Source organism: Lycium ferocissimum, chromosome 4 (assembly GCF_029784015.1).
Source record: "Lycium ferocissimum isolate CSIRO_LF1 chromosome 4, AGI_CSIRO_Lferr_CH_V1, whole genome shotgun sequence".
NCBI lineage: Eukaryota > Viridiplantae > Streptophyta > Magnoliopsida > Solanales > Solanaceae > Lycium > Lycium ferocissimum.
Window position 1 is genome coordinate 26301132 of NC_081345.1, and position 18805 is coordinate 26319936.

General features: G+C 32.1%; 2 protein-coding genes and 1 long non-coding RNA gene across 3 annotated transcripts; 2 read left to right on the top strand and 1 right to left on the bottom strand.

The window, feature by feature from the left end:
- The first annotated feature begins 221 nt into the window (after window positions 1-221).
- On the top strand, window positions 222-1949 carry LOC132051994 (uncharacterized). The gene is made up of 2 exons (XR_009413928.1): window positions 222-345; window positions 1918-1949. It is a non-coding gene; the product is annotated as an uncharacterized LOC132051994 (long non-coding RNA).
- Window positions 1950-6405: 4456 nt separating this feature from the next.
- Window positions 6406-12932, top strand: LOC132051995 (isoflavone reductase homolog). Its single transcript, XM_059443312.1, has 4 exons — window positions 6406-6795; window positions 10900-11140; window positions 11821-12024; window positions 12644-12932. Exons 1-4 carry the CDS (start codon window positions 6466-6468, stop codon window positions 12808-12810), a joined length of 942 nt encoding a protein of 313 aa, XP_059299295.1. The 5' UTR covers window positions 6406-6465; the 3' UTR covers window positions 12811-12932.
- Window positions 12885-15861, bottom strand: LOC132051996 (myb family transcription factor PHL11-like). The gene is made up of 6 exons (XM_059443313.1): window positions 15488-15861; window positions 14385-14461; window positions 14235-14298; window positions 13819-13894; window positions 13620-13689; window positions 12885-13357 (listed from the first exon to the last, which is right to left on the bottom strand). The coding sequence occupies exons 1-6, from the start codon at window positions 15639-15641 to the stop codon at window positions 13004-13006; spliced, it is 795 nt and encodes a 264-aa protein (XP_059299296.1). The 5' UTR covers window positions 15642-15861; the 3' UTR covers window positions 12885-13003.
- Between the last annotated feature and the right edge of the window lie 2944 nt (window positions 15862-18805).

An 18805-nucleotide genomic window follows, 5' to 3' on the forward strand; every position in this document is an offset into this window, starting at 1 on the left:
TTTGTGGTTATTCTACTTATACTCATGAGGAGTGGATAGTTTTAAGTTATGGGTAATGAAAGACTATGGTGTCAAGAAATCTTGGAATAAATTGTTTAAGATACAAGGTGCTGATGTTTATTCATTTCCATACAGACATATAGATTATTCAAAAACAAAAGAAAGAACATGAACAGAACTAAACAAAAGGACCACTCATTGTAGAACTAACCATAATACATAAAAGAGGCTCAGATTAGCCTAAAATTATATCAGAAAAGGGGCTATTCGCCATGGCTGCAAAAAGCGGAGGCCTTTGTGAGAGCGCATAAGAACCAACCTCACAAATTCCCCTGCCTTTGCCTAGTCAAGATACGAATCAGCTCAAAAATCTGATTATAAATCTTACTTGAGAATACCATCACAGCCTTACCTTAAAACTTCAAAGCATAATGCTCAATGTAAGCATTGTACCATCAGCCACATCTAGTTATAGATTCCTTTCAAAATCCTTCTAAAACTACAAAAGTAAAATAAATTACCATATGCAACACTTCATTGATGCAAAAGAAATAATATCAACCAAACCAAGAGCAATTAACTCGAGCATATCTTGTCAGGTTCATGAAACTGCCATTACTTTCTGAGAAGCATTTTCACCTCCTTGTCACCAAGTAATCACAGGGTGACAAGCTTTGGATATTGAGGCTCGGATCTGCATAAAATGGGGCAAAGAGTAGACAACACCACGCCATGGCCGGCAAAGCTGGCCGTTGTGAAAGAGAAGGCCTCAATCCCAAACCATCGGGTTTGCCCCGCGCTAAGATACGGGTCGGATCGTCTCCATGCCCCGAACTTCGGCCGGCGATTAGCAGTATCATCATTACCTTTTTCGAGAAATGGCAACTTTTCCATAGTTCTAGGAACCATTTGGACATGTTAAAAAATTCTCATCAAACAAACGCAACCTTTAGATCTGGGCATGTTTTGGACCAAAAACATTGCCTCAAGGCTTAAGCTCAAAAAGATAGTATCTCGACTATCAGAATCACCAAACATACTTGCCTGTTTTTTTCTGAAGAAGGTTGTTGATTTGGTAGATGGAGAAATGATAGGCCAAGCAGAGAGGGCAACCACCCTCCAAGAAATCCCTTCTCCCTGTTGGCCTCATTCTTTATTCTGGGTTGAAATTCCATCCACTGTAGACAGCAAAAACCTGTAATTTATAATAAAATAAGTGATGGTGAGAGTTCGGAGCAAAAGATAGTATAACAGAGAGAGTGAGACCGAAACAGACACAGTACGTACACACACGTACCTACAAAAAGGAGCTATTGATTAGATTAACGAAGAAATCATTGGCATCACGGATTCAAAGACCGTGATGGCTGCAAACCTTTGGCATGTTACAATAGACGCTAACAGGTCGCTCTTCCATGCTACGGCTCAAATTATGTGGAAGCTTCATTTTATCATTTCTCAGTTGGTTAGAGCATGTGGTTATCTTGAACTTCCGTGTGATTGGTTTTAGAAAATTTTGTAATCAACATTCAGTCTAAGACAGCGTTGAGCGCTGACAGCTTGTAGTGAACAGCCCCATTATGAAACCAACCGAAAGCAGCCTTTGATATTACTTTCAACACAAGATTGTTATATATTATAAAGATAAATCAAATTTCTCCGACGATATGGAGCAACCAAATTAGAAAACGGAGTCAACAAAAGCTCTATATTTTCATTATAATCCTGCTTAGAGTAATGGTTTCATGGGAACAACATCAAAACTAAGATCCTACTTTATATATTACCAAATTCCAAGTGCAGTAAATTTAGTCCCAAAACTCAACAAAAAAATTAAACACTGTATTCTTCAACCGGGTTTGTCATTTCAAAATTTTATAATTTTTGATATTTTGAAGCAAACCCACCACCAGAAAGGTAAGCAAACAAACAGAAAGAATAAGAAGAAAGGAAGCAACCAAAAGAACCCACCAAAAAATCGAAAGAAGCAGCAGACAATAGCTCAACAATACAATAGAAAAAAAAGCCAAAGAACATTGAAGAGAGAGTTCATGAAAATTCTGACAATAACAATGAATTTAAACCATAAAATTGGTAAATTTGAAGAAAATTAGGGCAAGAGGGAGAAGCATACCTCAAGGGTGAAGACGAAGATGGACACTTCCAGAGACACGAATTCAGGGTGAAGACGAAGATGGACAGTTCCAGAGGTTTTAGAGTGAGAAAAAATCTAGGATCTGTGTAGGATGCATGTAGAATGAAAAGGATCTTTGTAGAATGTACGTAGAAGGAGAAAAAAAGTTGGACCGGATAAAATTACCGGAATACCCTTCGTCGTCCCATAGACTCACTCTTATTATATAGTTAAACTAGATGAGGTTTGTCCGTGCTATAATTTTGACGCTCATTTTTTTGTTTGTTTTAATTTTCTCACTTTATGTTTGACACCGACTTTGAGTCCCGTTTAATTCTTATTTTATCTAAGAAAATTTAACTTTAAGAGTTAAAGCAATTTTTGCTAAACGTGATTCCATACCCAAAGTTTAAATCTAAAACTTATGGTTAAGATCGAAGAAGTACTTACTACTCCACTATAACTCTCAATGATTTTTTGGCAATCAATTGTTGTTCTTTCTTCTCCTTGTCTTATAATGTTCTTTTATCATAAGTGAATTTTAAGTAATTACAAATTATTTGATTTGCAAACAAGTTATACATGAATTAAATATAAAAATAAGATTATGTTGATTAATAATCTTTATGTTATAGTATTTATTTTCAAATCGTTGTTTGGTCTATATAAAAAGTTTTATTAATTATAGTATTAGTTGTATAATCATATGTGATCAACATAATTAGCATAAAATATAATTAAAAGTTACTTTATAATTACTAATTCCACTGATCTCAAATAAAAATAATTTTTTAATAGACAAATTTTTAGCATAAGCCATATTAGCCGTGAATTTGTCTACTACATCACTCTTAGTGACAACGAAATACTCATAATATATTGGTCTAGAAGTCTGACAATATCTTTCATAGACCATTTTTCGATTTGTTTGTAACATCCTCTTATAGAAGCGATGTTAACATTTTTTCTATCATTTTAATTTTAGTGAATATCATCGGATGGACATCTTCATGAAAATCATCAATTGCTAAATTTAAATAAAGATTCACTTTATTCATTCTCTTATAGCTTATTTCATTGTGTTCGTAAAAAAAATAATTGCATGTTTGTTGAAGTCAAAAGAACGATTCTAAGTAGGCGTTTGGCCATGAAAACTAAATATTTTTCACTTTATTTGAAATTTTGAAATTGGAGTTGAAGATGGAGTTGTGTTTCGTTATAGTTTTTGCAAAGAATATCTGGGTGTTGGAATATATTGAAAGTGAAAAAAGTGAAAAAAGGTGAAAACAAAATTATAGGTGTTTTTCCAAATTCCAAATACAATTTCATTTTCATGGCCAAACGTTAATTTTCAAATAAAGTGAAATAATTTTTCGGAAAAAAGTGAAAAATTCTCGTGGCCAAAGCCCAAACGGGTCTTAATATTTATGTGGAAGCGGAACTTCCCTTTTCAATAACAAGGAAAGTCATAGCCTTGTAAATTTTCTAAGTTTTTTAGTTAGTCATCTTGGATTTTCATAGTTGCTAAAACTATATAAGCCTTATACGATCAACTAATTATCAGATTTTCAAATTGAAGTAAGGTACCTAAGAATAGAAATTAATCGTTTGTAGGAAAGAAATAAAAATGAATATGTATAAGACTTCCATTATCATTTTAAAATATAAAATTCATATATTTTCTTAAATATGTGCAGAGAGTATGCGTTTTTGTTTACCTTATGATATTTTGTTATAAGATTGTTAATCAATTCTATTAAAATATAAATGAATGTTTTGAAAGATAACTTGGTTCGGACAAACTTGGTAGTATATTAAACAAGTGAAGCTAGTTAACTCTCTAGCTAGACTCTTTTATCTTGTGAGGACTTAAGTTTGCATATATAATCATTAAATGCCTAAATCTATCAAGTACACAAAAGGTGTTATATTTATTCCCTCCGGTTCATATTATGAGTAGTATTTTTAGCTTTTCCATTTAGTCAAATTAAATAATCTTTTACAAAATCAAAAAGGTATTAATTGTTCTTTTGTATTTTAATCCTTATTTAAATAAGTGAGTTTTACATAACCAAGAAATCATATTAAATAGGTACTACATAATTAAGGATAATTCAATGAAAACACCTCTTACTTTCTAAGGGTAAGGGAGTTTCTTAAGGAGTGTGCCCAAGGTAAAAATATCATATAATATAGAACGGAGGAAGTATTGTTATATTTGACGTCAAAAAATCATTATTTTAGTTATTAGGTGAAATCATTTTAAGTCAATTTTTTTAAATTCCAAATACAGTACGAATTGTTTGATATATATACTGAATTTACTTCTCTTATCAAATTACATTATATATATCTAAAATTAATTTGACTAAATAGAGAAATTATAGATTTTAAAAAGTTTCGAGGTCAATATTTGAAAATTACATACTGTACATTTTTTATATGGGAATATACTCGAGAGGGGTCTAAAAAATAATTTAGCTACAAATTGATGGAGTGGGGAAATAAAAACTTTGGTCGACGTGTGATAGGTTAGTACTGCTACAATAACTGATAAATACAAAATGAATAAGTGAAAGTATCCACGTGGCTATTAGAAAAATTCAAAAGGATGGTATGAAAGTTATGAGAGCCATAGCTGTAGGATGTGTATGAGTTGAGAGTGAAGAAAGATTGGGAAATGAGGTCCACGAAAAGAGTTTCAGTGGCTGATTTTTTTTTATAACTTTGAAATTACTATTATACCCTTGGTCGTCCTCCTCTTCATGCTTCTATATACAAAAAAAAAAAAATAGAAATATAGAATTTAGAATGATGTAAAGGGAGAAAATCCAATTAAGTGAAGTACCTCACCAAACTAACCAAAATTTTGCAAGTAATTGGGCTACGGCTTGGCAGTTGCAACAGTGTGTAACTGGTATGCAAAAAGGATTGACTTCCAAGAGAAACACAAATTGGTCACCTAACTTTCACTTTGGTTTGTTGAAACACCAAACAATGTTTACTTTCCTCATTTATAGGGACATTATTTACTCCACCAATTTGCCCTTCTATTTGGCAGATGAAAATGTCCAAAACAGTGTTTGGTAACATGCATCAGTCTTGGAATTTTACTAGATAAATATTCTTTGTGGTCCTATTCATGTTATAAGGATTAACTTTTCATGTTTTAAGTTTTTTATACAAGAAACTAAATTTCTTAAGAGTTACTATCACAGCCAGTGGTGTAGCACAGTTTTACACCTGCGGTTCTTTTTTTTTTTTTTTTTTTTAATTGATTTTATTACATAGGGGTAGGGGATGAGGAAATGGGGAGGGGATTACAACGTGGGGATTCGAACCCTCACCAACAAGATGAAAGTTCAGATAGCCAACCAACTGAGCTACTAAATCTCTACTTTTACACCTGCGGTTCTAGCTTATTCTTACAATTTGAGTCACAACTAGTGTGGACAATATAATATGAGTGTCCAACATGAAGTAAATTAAGATCTGGGATGGATCCGACGCTAGCTCATTATTGTTGAAGTGTGTGACCATCTCATTTAAAAGCTTAAATTGTTAGAGAGAGTAAAATTCTTATTTACTTAATTATATTTTCAACACGCTTCCTCACATGGGGGTTTAATTTTTTAATGACCAAGTACGTATAAATTTTTTTTGATAATGGATGGTGGTGAGACTTAGATCCAAGACATTCGACTGCTTTGATACTATGATAAATAATACTATGATAAATAATTAACTTTGGTTCTAATTAACATGATTCAATAGTTAGTGAAGTGAGGATGCCCAATACGATAAAAGGCGACCAAGTCCCCCATCTCACCACCCATGTGGACTCAACAATAGTAGATTTCAGATTTGACCGTAAGCTAGTTTTGCTCCACAATAATTTTAATTATGTTGTCTGCTTGTCATCAATATTGTGGATATCAATATTGTGGATGTCTGTTTCTTATATTCAGTAATACAAGAAGTTCTACATAATTCAAACACATTAGAAAATGGAAAAGAAAATTCACACTCATTAAAGATGTCTTAATCCAGATAACGCTTTAATTGTTTCCTCAATATATTTTTAAGAGTTTTTTTTCTTGTTTGTGCGCGTACATCATTAACTCAAAAAACTTAAGACATTTTTCCAATTAAATCCATAGTCACGAAAAAGACACGATGCCAAATTGCTACAGTAGTTAAGACTTTAAACTTCATGTAAATTTTCAAACACACCTTTGAAATAAAATAAAATAGAAGCATTAGCAAATCTCCCTATATATATGGCTTAGTTTCTCCAACTTTTCAAAGCATAATAACAAGAACACTACACAATGGCAAAAAGCAAGGTTCTTGTTGTAGGTGGAACTGGCTATATGGGCAAGAGGATTGTGAAGGCTAGCTTAGCACAGGGACATACAACGTATGTCCTGCAGAGGCAGGAGATCGGCCTCGACATCGACAAACTACAGATGTTGTTGTCGTTCAAGGAGCAAGGTGCTCGACTTGTCGAGGCCTCGTTCTCCAACCACAAGAGCCTAGTGGAAGCTGTCAAAAAGGTGGATGTTGTTATATGCACCATGTCCGGTGTACATTTCAGAAGTCACAATATCTTGTTGCAACTCAAGTTGGTTGACGCCATCAAAGAAGCTGGAAATATTAAGGTATTTTATTGTGCTATTTCTCTTGAAAGTAAAATTTAATTTGCATAGATTGTTATTAAATCATACATAGATGTTCACGTAATCTACCAGAAAATTAATTTCTTCGTCTTCAATCGTGGCTCAGTTTGACTAATTTTTTGTAATCACTAGCTATACGTACACAAAAGTTATAAGTGTCATATGGTTTTTAAAGACTTCAACTTCATAATGTCAGGATACAGTAGTTACGAGTTGTATCGCATAATTAATTTAGTAAAAAAAAAGGATTTTGCGTGTGTGTCTGTGGTGGGGGTTGGGCGTGGGGGTGGGGGGTGTTTATATATAGAGAGATATACATATATGCCGTAAAATTAATATTGAGAGTGAAGTGTATCTGCTTTTGTCTCACACATCAAGTTGATATATAGTAGAGTATTTCTTTAAGATAAGGGTAAAAAACACACCTCAACTATCACTTTTTTTGTGTTTTATACTTGAACTATTCGAAGTGAGACTTTCCTACCTAAACTATTACCAGATAGTTAGCAAAACACACCTCGACTTATATATGATTGTGTGTGTACTACATTCTCTTTTTTTGTTTAAAAATCGTGCCACCTGGATAACTAATTCCACCGTGGCAGAACTAATTGTTAGGTTAAAAGTTAATTCCACGTGGATAATGTGCCCACATTTGCAAAAGACCTTCTTCCTCATTTTGACAAGAAAATATGACCAATGAAGAAGATGAAGGGAAACAAAATGAAGGAGAAAATCTGATTAGCTCTTACAGAAGAAGAAAATGAAGAACAAGGTTGATAATGAAGAAGAAATAAATGAGAAAATCTGCACAAGAGAAGAAGAAATGAAGAAAAATGGTTGAGAAATGATGAAGAAGAAGGTGGAGAGCTTAGGATTTTAAAGAATTAATTGGAGATTAAAAAATACTGAGTTAGCTCATATATAGCTGTTACATATGCCAAATGGTTAGCTCATATATAGCTGTTACATATGCCAAATGGACGAAATTTTTTGAGAAAATTATGCTTCACGCTCATTTTGATGTTTGAGGTCAAACATTTAGTCTAATCAGCGTTCAGGTGTGTTTTGCTAACTATCTGGTGATAGTTTAGGTAGAAAAGTCTTACTTCAGATAGTTCAGATATGAAACGCAAAAAAAAAAAAAAAAAAATGATAATTGAGGCATGTTTTTGACCCTTATGTCTATTTCTTTTCATGCTTTTCTATAAGCTGAATGTAAGTTTGACTGGGGGAATTAAGTTAACATGCATCCTAACAATAGTTAAAAAGATAATTTTGGAAAACTTACTCCTCCAACTTTGGTAGAAAAACCTCATGTGCACACATTAATATTATATCATTGTCTCCATTTTATATTTTTTTCATTCACGTGAAAAATTATCTTAACAAAATGAGATTATGTACCCACTAGTTCTATTTTCTGATTATATGGCTAACTAAGGAGTAAGGACTTCGTTTTTCGGCCAATGAATTAATGTACCCAAATCTCATGTCTTAGTTTCTGACCGGTTTTACTTTAATTTGTTCTTCTCCTTTAATTTATTGTTAATGTCTAATAACATTGAACGTGAATAGTCCATATCTAGTCTAATTGTGATCTCTTTATCAAGATTAGTAAAAAGGGCAAGCTGTCCATATTACTCGTGAAAAATCAATAAGAATATCCAATGCACTCTATCTGATGGTAACCTGTCCGATAATTTAACCCATAAAAAGGATAAAATCCAATAATATATCTACTGAATTTATTCTGTAAATCTAGTCCAGGAGAACAAAAGGCAAATAAGAAGAAAAAAAAATCTATATCTATGTATAATATAAAGCTAGGCATAGACAAGATGATGTGACATCTCTCTATGGCCAAGAATCCTATTTATCTTTTTTCTCCTTTTTTTGACCTTTTTTCTCACTTTCTTATATTTTATTTTAGAAAATTATTTTCATCACTCACCTCTCTTGATCTTCATAACTTCTACTTTTAATTTTAGTAATAATTAGTAGTATCCATAACCACCAAATGAATTAATAAGCACCTTATTTGTGCAGAAATTTAAAATTACCCGGTGTATCTCTTTCCTCATGAAATCTATTTATCACTGATCTCCTCAATCTCTTTATTTTCCTTAATACTGCTTCCGTTTGTATTCCTAAAATTATGAGTATTAATGCTAGAATACCAAAAGTCTTTACTAAAAGTAATTCAAAGGTCTCTTCCCTTCCCTGGTATAGTTGGTATAAATAATAAAGAAACAGGAAAAACTGTACATGACCTCATAGCTTTCCCTCTCTTGCTAATTTTCCAGTTTTTATAGTGTTTGTTTTAGTTGTTGTTTGTACCTCCACCAAACACCTAATGTACAGGTTCATTGTCCAATGCTTAGCTAGAGAGAAATTTTATTTATCTTATGTATATATGATTGTATTTAAATGCAATTGTTATTAATCAGACAATTATACTGTATGTTTATTGTGGTTGTTTTAGATATCTATCCATTGCTACTATACAATAGAAATTCGTTGAGAAGCTTATGTATTTGTGAGAAAGATAAAGATGAATGTCGCTCAAATTTGGTGAACCGTTTATCCTTTTGTCAAGCAACACTCTTTTTCTTTGACTTCTTCTTTTTGAATCTCTTAAATTATTTTGTTTGTTTCATTATTTGAATTGGATTTTTATGTTTTACTTTGTAAGATCACGAAAATTGAACTTGAGCAGGTTTCACCAAAACTCATATCAAGTCAATATTGTTCATTTGTCTATTAAATTTGAAACTTTTTGGAGGACTCATTTAGCTACGTTGTGTGTTCTCTTTTTTCTACTTTTTTCTTTTTAATATTTGTTTTTAAATTATGTTATTTCATGTCCATCAATTAAATCCAGGGATCAACTACCAACAATATATAGTGCATGGAACATTTCAAAGATTCTGAACTACAATTTTCATGATACTTATTGATAAAAAAAACCTCAGTGAAAAAAGAAGCATGTAGGATGTAATTCTTTGATCAATGTGAACTATTAATGACTTAATATACATCGAAAATTATTTTGGTTTCTTTTCTTTTCTAATAATTTCGTACAATTTTTTTTTTTTTATGGGAGTTGCATTTTCTAATGCTTCTTAACAATTTTTTTTCCGTAGAATAATTTTATACACAATATTATAATGTTAGTATTCATGCATATTTTGATTCATTTTCTTATGATTGCGCGAAGCGCGGACAACTACACTAGTAGAAAAGATAAAGTTGGTGAGATGGGGAGCGGTGAACATTACTACCCCATGATGAAACTTTTGACTTGACTCATAAGGATGGCTAATTAAATTAGTAATTTAATAGCTACCCTTAATCATGCTTCTTTAATTAGTCTCCACTCTACAGAGACCGCCTTTGTAATTCTTCCCATCTTCTGGATGTGATACAGTTTAACGCTTTCATCACGCTTAACCCATTCTTACGTCTGCAAACTAGTTTTAAGTTATCTTTGATTATGCTTTGCATATCCACAGACTAATATTAAAAGAAAAAAAAGATCAACATAAACGCTAAATTATGTACCACTATTTATTCTGTAAAGATAGTTAACTCATTGATTCACTATCCATCCAATCTCTCATATTGTTGTTTCTGCTTCAATTTATTTGAAACGCTTTTCTTTTTAATTTGTCCTTAAAAAAATGCCATATTCTTCTATTTGAAAATAATTTAACTTTAAAATATTTTCATTATGCTCTTAATGAGATGAAATATGTAGATTTGTTTGACGTGCCCGGCCCAATCAAACAATATCTTATAAATTGGGAACAAATAGAGTATTTAGAGTATTGCTAGTATTTTCTTTCTTCCGTCAATGTCAAACTCATATGTTCGTTCTTTTTCTTTTCTTACTAGATTCTTCCACGTATTTAAATTTATGTAAAGATACGAAACCATTTCTATAAGCATATATTCCCTTTCACTATACAGGTAAGTATCTTTTCGTACTCCAACAACTACCTATGTGATTTCGACACACTTCTGACTAATTTTTGCTACTTTTTTTTTGTTTGTGTTGACAAAAAATAAATAAATAATTGGCAGCGTTTCTTGCCATCGGAGTTTGGAATGGATCCAGCACTAATGGGACATGCAATAGAACCAGGAAGAGTGACATTTGATGAGAAAATGGAAGTGAGAAAAGCCATAGAAGAAGCTCATATTCCTTATACTTACATCTCTGCTAATTGCTTTGCTGGTTATTTTGTTGGCAATCTTTCTCAACTTGGAACCCTTGTTCCTCCTAAAGAGAAAGTTTCCCTCTATGGAGATGGCAATGTTAAAGGTACCACAATAAAAATTACTCCCTCCATCCCAATTTATTTCGAGAATCAAACGAGTTGTTATTTTACCATAATCTTTTATATGCCTTTTAAACATTTTAAATTATTAATTATTGTGACTTATAATAGTTTTTACCTAATTTTCAAATATGTAAATTTTATTTCAAAATATTTAAAGATTCTATGTTCAAATAAACGGTTAAAACTAAAGTTTGAATCTCAAAAAGCAAAAAATATCACAGGACAGATTGATTAATATCTTATCTCTCCGTTTTATATATATTTGATATGACAATAGTGTTTGACTAAAGATAGTGTTTAAGAAAAATGATATGACAATAGTGTTTGACTAAAGATGGTGTTTAAGAAAAAGTAAAAAAACAGAGACTTTTGACAAATACTACATTTCAAGTATTCTTAGCATTTGTGATCTTATGTCATAATATTTTTATGACTATAGGAGCATATTATTAAGGTAAAATAGGTAGACTAAAATTAAAGAGAATTCAAATATAAAAAATTTCTTCCTTTTTTTTTTTTGGTAACAGAAAAAATAAATATTGTCATATAAAAAAGAATGAATGGAGTAATTTTATTATTTATTTTCTTACTACCCTTTTCAGAAAAGTGTTTATATTTTGTAAAATTTGATATTTTTGCTTATTTGGGTTAATATGTGCAGTGGTGTATATGGATGAAGATGATGTAGCAACGTACGCTATAAAAAGCATAGATGATCCAAGGACACTGAACAAGACAGTGTACCTTAGACCACCGGAAAACATTCTGACTCAAAGGGAATTGATAGCAAAGTGGGAAAAGCTTAAAGGAACAGAGCTTGAGAAAATCAGCATCTCTGAACAAGACTTCCTATCTTCCATGAAAGGTACTTCCTCTGTCTAAACACAAATATTTATATTTATGTGATATAGTTTGATCTGATATAGGGGAAAATATGAAATGGAGATTTTTTAAGCTTGTGGTCTTAACAATTATGTGTGTGACTATAAAAGTTTCTCATTAAGTTCAGTAAAATGAGAAGTTTAGAATTAAATTATTTTCAAATATAGAACTATATCGTTCTTTTTTAACGAACTAATATAGAAATAGTGTCACATAAATTGAAACGAGGGAGTACCTTTTAATTTTCCGGAGGAAAATTATTTGTTCTTTGCTATTATTCATTTATATATGCTTTAACTATAAGAATTTGTGATTTATAGTACATCTTGTGTAGTTGAATATGTTATATGTAAATATTATTTCCGAAAGATCTAATTATGTAGCATGTTTTACTAGTATCTGATTGATGCTTGCAAAAGTTTCAAGTCATAAACGCATTAATTTAGTTCAAAAGAATGTGCCGAAACTCGTGCATTCTGAAAATTATTCCCTCCTAGAGTCCTAGTTATACCTTTCATTAGTTAATTAAATTGTGTACTAGACGAATCTTTACTCACTTATTCTTTTAACAAAATATAATAATTCAAAAACATTTGATGCAGGAATGGACTATGCTGGGCAGGTAGGAGTGGGACATTTCTACCACATATTCTACGAAGGTTGTTTAACTAACTTTGAAATTGGACAAAATGCTGAAGAAGCCTCTGCCCTCTACCCTGAAGTTCGTTACACTCGCATGGAAGAATATTTAGAACGCTATCTCAATTAGCTTTTATTATCTTTCATAAATATGTTTGAATTTGGTTTTCAAAGAAAATTACAGCAAATAATGTAGAATAATCTTGTGTGAAAGAGAACTATCAATGATAATCTTGTATTGTTTCTGCAGTATTCCAACTTGTTGAGATGCATATAGACGTATACAACCTTAACTAAAAAGGCTTGACTATGTGTCATTAACGCTATATTCCCAATCTTCCGATAAAGTCATAGCTACTTCTAGAGTTCAAATCGAAATTGATGGAAGCTTCTTCAAGCTTAAGATTGAGATCGTTCTTTCGTTCTTCCTCCATGATGTAATGAAACCTTGGTAGCTCCTCATTACTATTACCATGCGTTCTAATGTTGTTGTCCCGGTTTTCTCCATGTGTGTAATCCATTAAATTTGACAGAGGTGAATTAAAAGTGTGAGCTCTTGTTGCTTCCAGTGCACTAGGAGAGTTCATGTTGACTGGGAGCTTCTTCTGAGCTTTATCTAATATTGCTTGCAAATACTTACCCTGTGTTTCTATTCTCATTTGCAATTTTTGTTGCACCTGTGTAGAGAGAATTATATTTGTCTGTTAGGAAGAGAGACCTAAAGCCAGTGAATGTTTTCTCAGCCACTAAAATAAACATAGTTGATAACTATCATGTCAAAAATGAGAATCGACTGCTAGTGTATGACAAGATCAAGATCATTACTTGTAAACGTGTTTTTTTTTTTTTTTTTTTTTTTTTTGTGTGTGTGTGTGTGTTATTTAATGGTTTTCGCTCATTAGGAATATGAATGGTGCTAGAAATTTAGTTCATGCATACCTCAAGCTGCTCCTGTAATCTTTTCTGAACTTCAATTTGACACATTACTGCCTCTGCGATTGGAACTTCTCTGTTTAGACACGGGTGACATCAACGAGAAGACAATAGTTAAGTCGATTAAAATAAGCTCACTGAGGTTCATTGAGGCATGATTAAATCAAATGCATCAAAGCCTAAAATAGCACAACATGGAACCTACCCTTGCATAAAGTTCATACTTAATGAAGAGGTACTGGGACCTGAGGAATGCAAACTGAATTGTCCAGAGGAGTCCCCTGTGAAATTGGAGAACACAATACAATCATAAGATACCCGACAAGCAAATCTAGATACGAGAATCCTTAACAAACAAAGGAAGTTTCAATACTGCAAAAAGGAAAATGAGCTATAGAGAACTGTTCTCAAGGACAACAATCATGCAAAAGTATTGTTCCAAATTTGCTTTTGCAAAGCTGACTATTTCCATCAACATTTGACTGGGCAAATACTCATCATATAGTCTCGATAAAACTGTCTTAAGCCTTGCAATAATGACCAGAAAATATGAAGAGGAAAGGTTTTCAGTACCACATTATGTTTTCTGGGGGAAATTTCTCAGAAATATAGCAAACTCACCACTGTTTTCTTTGTTTTGCTCTGCGGCATTTTGTTTCTTGGACAGTTGTCCAAGTCTATACTTCTGAAAATACAAGGAGCAAAACCATCCAAAGGGGTTATCAGAGAAGAGAAAAGTTGGTAAACAGAGGTGCAGAAACAAACTTTTACCTGCAAATGACTCTTCAAATGGTATAGTGTCAAACCCTTCAAGCCCATTAACCTCAGTACTGATTTGGGAGTTGCTTCTGTAAATCCAAGACCTTCTATCAAACATTGCAAAGCACAAAATGGAAAATGACTCCCAATGCAACAACTCACTTAGCACAAGCAAGTGAATGTATGTAAGGTTCATATTTCAACTATCTAGTGAACCTCCTGAAGCAAATTCATAGAAACCAGAACGCTATAGTAGGAGAAAAAGAAACCAAAACCTAGGTAGTTGTTTGAAGTTGTAATTTTCTTTGAAGTTTTAATTTTCTAGGACACATCACGAGACAAAAGAAAGGACCTCATCAACTTGTTCTAGGAATAGGATGTGGGATCAACTATAATTCGAATTCTACGAGTGAAGAAGATTATAAAACCAAATCTAAGGCAAAGGCGAAGAAATATATATCAAGCAATAGAGTATATACTCCATTTGGAGAATTGGCAGCCTCGACTCGACATGATTTTGATCTTTTCCACTCATTCCTCTGTATCTTTCCTAAAAGGACATGCACTGATCTAAAATAGAATCAATGAATTGCAGGATATCCAGAAACAAAATTGGGTCAATCTAATGGTTGGCTCATTAAGATTAGTTCCTTTCTACTGAAGCAAATAGCATAGGTAAAGTAACAATCAAGAGCTAAAAAGGCTGCAATAAGTATTTTATCCAAAGAACCTTAATGAAGCTGGTGGTCCAACTGACTTTGCTGCAACACTATGCCTTTCTACTGCATATATAGAAAACAATTCCAACCCAACTTACAAAACTTAAAATCAGTCACAGAAACACTCGAATAGGAGCAGAATAACTGTTCATATTATTTAAAAGACACTACTGTAATTCTGAGAGAAGTCATTTTGAAACTTCTTATTAGTGATCTTGAATTATTACAAAACCAAAGTAAATTCAGTAATTCCCAACTCAAAGAAGAAAAAGATGACCAAATAAATGCTATATATACAAATCAACGCCAACCCTTTTGTCAGTTGCAACTTAAAATTGAAGTGGCTAATTTATTACTAGCAAAAACAAGACTTGAAGGTACAAAAAAGAGACTCACTATCAGGACCACCAAGCTTAGTGACAGCATCCACAAATTGTTCATGTAATTCAGTAGTCCACCTCAATCTTGGCTTTGGATCTCTTGTCATCACCACCCCTCCCCCACCTTCATAAAAAACTTCTTCTCTTCCCACTCCAGTTGCATTATACATACTATTGTATATTCTTTCTCCTTTATTCCCACACAAAAATAGCTCAAAAAGTCAATGGGAAAGAAAAAAGATTGAAAGAAAGTGTAGCCTAGAAGCTTATCAAGTACTACAATGAACAGTTCCAAGAATTCTCTATAGGACAGAAATTGTATTAATTAGTGTAGAAAGGAAGATATGATGATTATCAGAAGGATGTAAATTCAATAATGAGAACAAGAGAATCAAATGGAGTTTCCAATTACACACTTAACATAAATAAATGAAAATTACATGTTCCCTCTGATAGTTTAATATTTTAGGCTTAATATATATGCGGCCCCTAAATTTGTCCATTTTTTTTATTTTAGCACCTCAACTAAATGTTGTTCTTATTGAACTCCTGAACTCGTCCTCAAGTGTGTCTATTAAACCTCCTAAATCTGATCTTTATTAGAAGCAGAAATTAAATTGAGGAAATGAAGGTGGAGTAATATTTTAGACATGTGATAAGCTATTCTTTAGATCATGGATGTATCAGTTTCTACTGGTTCTGCTCTTCTATTGTCAGCTTAATTAAGAGCTACCCTTTTTTTTCCTATCAATTGCTGCTAATCTTAGCTAAAAGATGACATAATTACATTAGAATATATATATTAGCACGTTACTACATTGAAGATGGAATACTATGTAAGTTAGATTGTGTTTGATAGACACACTTGAGGACGAATCCGGAGGTTCAATAGGAACAACACTTAGTTGAGGTGCCAAAATAGAAAAAGGGATAAGTTTAGGGGCTGTATATGCATTAAGCCAATATTTTAAAATGAAATAGTGTAACGTAACATTAAAGTAAGGAGAGATTCTTATAGTTTGTGTCTCATGAAATATCAACAAAAATATTTTTATATATTTAACCTAAGATAAACATTCCAACACCAAATCGTGTAACAAAAGAATGGAAAAATTGTACTAATAATTGTGGTACCATTTTCATAAAGAAAACGACAAGAGAGGAAACATCGGCGAGGAATCTGAAGACCCATGAGTGCCGATAAATAATTAGTATTTTATTTTGGTTTGAGGATGACAGATTCGATCCAGCTTTTTGTAGTATATGAATAATATGAAATACCCCATGATAAAATGACGAAGAATTTATCTCATCACATCATATTAATTTATTAATAAGTTAAATATAAGAAAAATTTCAAGTAACTGTAATGAAATATTCGTGTTTGTTCATAAATGATTCAGTAAATTGAAAATATTCGTTTGGATTGCTTCAATATATAGAATACAACTGAAATATTGAATATTTGAATAGGCATTTGACGATATTTGATTGAAATTTGAATTAAAAAAAGTGTTTAAACTATAAAGCTACAATTAGAAAAAGAATTAGTAAGATTTATGGGGACGAACTTCATTTTTTTGTTACTCCACTTTGTTGCATTGCACAAGTCGGTGACAGCGTGGAATATTCGCCGGCAAACGAGGAATAGAAGTATTCCTGTACTCACGTGCCACGTCCTACCCAATACTGAATACCGACAAGCGGATTTTTAAGAATATATATATATATTTCTATTATCTCTATTTTATATAAGCATGATAGGAGGACAAACACAGCTCCTCCAGCTTTTATCATAAGCTTTACAAATTGTACATACAATGAATGCTTATACCATAAGCTATATAACTTATACATTTTATCCAACTATTTTTATATATTTCTATTATCTCTATTATATATAAGCGTGGTGGGAGGACGAACACACGCCTCCTCCAAATTGTGTACCATGTTTTACAAATTGTACACGAAATAAACTTGTACCATGTTATATAACTTGTACACTTTATCCAACTATTTTTATATCCCACGTGGACATATGTCATAGTACTTAATATTTATTCTCTTCTCATGTTTAGACGTATGCACTTCAATTTTAATTCTCCGACACATTTATTTCCTCCGTGCCCTTTTACTTGTTCACTTTTGCCTTTTCACGTTCTTGCTGAATATTTATTCGCTTCTCATGTATAGACATATGCAGTTCAATTTTAATTCTCCTACACAAATTTATTCCCTCCGTGCACTTTTACTTGTTCAATTTTGACTTTTCACGTTCTTTAAGAATTAATAAATCCCACGTGGATATATGCCATAGTACTGAATATTTATTCTCTTCTCATGTATACACGTGTGCACTTCAATTTTAATTCTCTGACACATATTTATTTTTTCGGGGCACTTTTACTTATTCACTTTTGACTTTTCATGTTCTTGCTGAATATTTATTTTCTTCCCATGTATACATGTATGCACTTCAATTTTAATTATCCGACACATATTTATTTCTCCGTACACTTTTACTGGTTCACTTTTGACTTTTCACGTTATTTAAGAATTAATAAATGAAGTACTCCCTCCGTCCCATATTTCTTGGCCACATTACTTGACTTTTCACGTTCTTTAAGAATTAATAAATAAAGTACTCTCTTCCTCCCATATTACTTGGTCACATTACTATACTTGACTTTTCACGTTCTTTAAGAATTAATAAAAATGAAGTACTCCCTTCGTCCATATTACTTGGCCACATTACTAAAAATATATGTCTATTTTTCTATTCTATATTTTTCTTCTTTCCTATTTCTAATATATATAAGTGTGAACAGAGGACTAACACAACAATAGAAATTTGTACCACAAGCTATATAAATTATACATTTTAACTAACTACTTTTTTATCCCACGTAGTCATATGTCATAGTACTGAATATTTATCTCTTCTCATGTATACACGTATGCACTTCAAATTTAATTCTCCGACACATTTATTTCCTCTGTGCACTAATACTAGTTGACTTTTGACTTTTCAAGTTATTTAAGAATTAATAAATGAAGTACTCCCTCCATCTCATGTTACTTGACCACATTACTAAACTACTTTTTTATCCCACGTGGACGTATGTCATAGTACTGAATATTTATTCTTTGCTCATGTATACAAGTATGCACTTCAATTTCAATTCTCCGACACATATTTATTTCCTCCGTGCACTTTTACTTGTTCATAAATGAAGTACTCAACATTACTAAAAATATATGTCCAAATTACTTGTTCATTTACAGAACCAAGATAAAATTAATTAAATCTTTCACATCTTATCCTCTCCGTCTC

What these genes read in the sequence shown, in the direction of transcription:
- LOC132051996 (XM_059443313.1), bottom strand. Translation starts at nt 15,641, where the DNA reads ATGTATAATGCAACTGGAGTGGGAAGAGAAGAAGTTTTTTATGAAGGT. An exon ending in ATTTGAAGAGTCATTTGCAG is followed by an intron (nt 14,299 to 14,384) that starts GTAAAAGTTTGT and finishes TTGTATTTTCAG; the next exon opens with AAGTATAGACTTGGACAACT. An exon ending in GCAAAACAAAGAAAACAGTG is followed by an intron (nt 13,895 to 14,234) that starts GTGAGTTTGCTA and finishes CCAATTTCACAG; the next exon opens with GGGACTCCTCTGGACAATTC.
- LOC132051995 (XM_059443312.1), top strand. Translation starts at nt 6,466, where the DNA reads ATGGCAAAAAGCAAGGTTCTTGTTGTAGGTGGAACTGGCTATATGGGC. An exon ending in AAGAAGCTGGAAATATTAAG is followed by an intron (nt 6,796 to 10,899) that starts GTATTTTATTGT and finishes AATAATTGGCAG; the next exon opens with CGTTTCTTGCCATCGGAGTT. An exon ending in CTTCCTATCTTCCATGAAAG is followed by an intron (nt 12,025 to 12,643) that starts GTACTTCCTCTG and finishes CATTTGATGCAG; the next exon opens with GAATGGACTATGCTGGGCAG.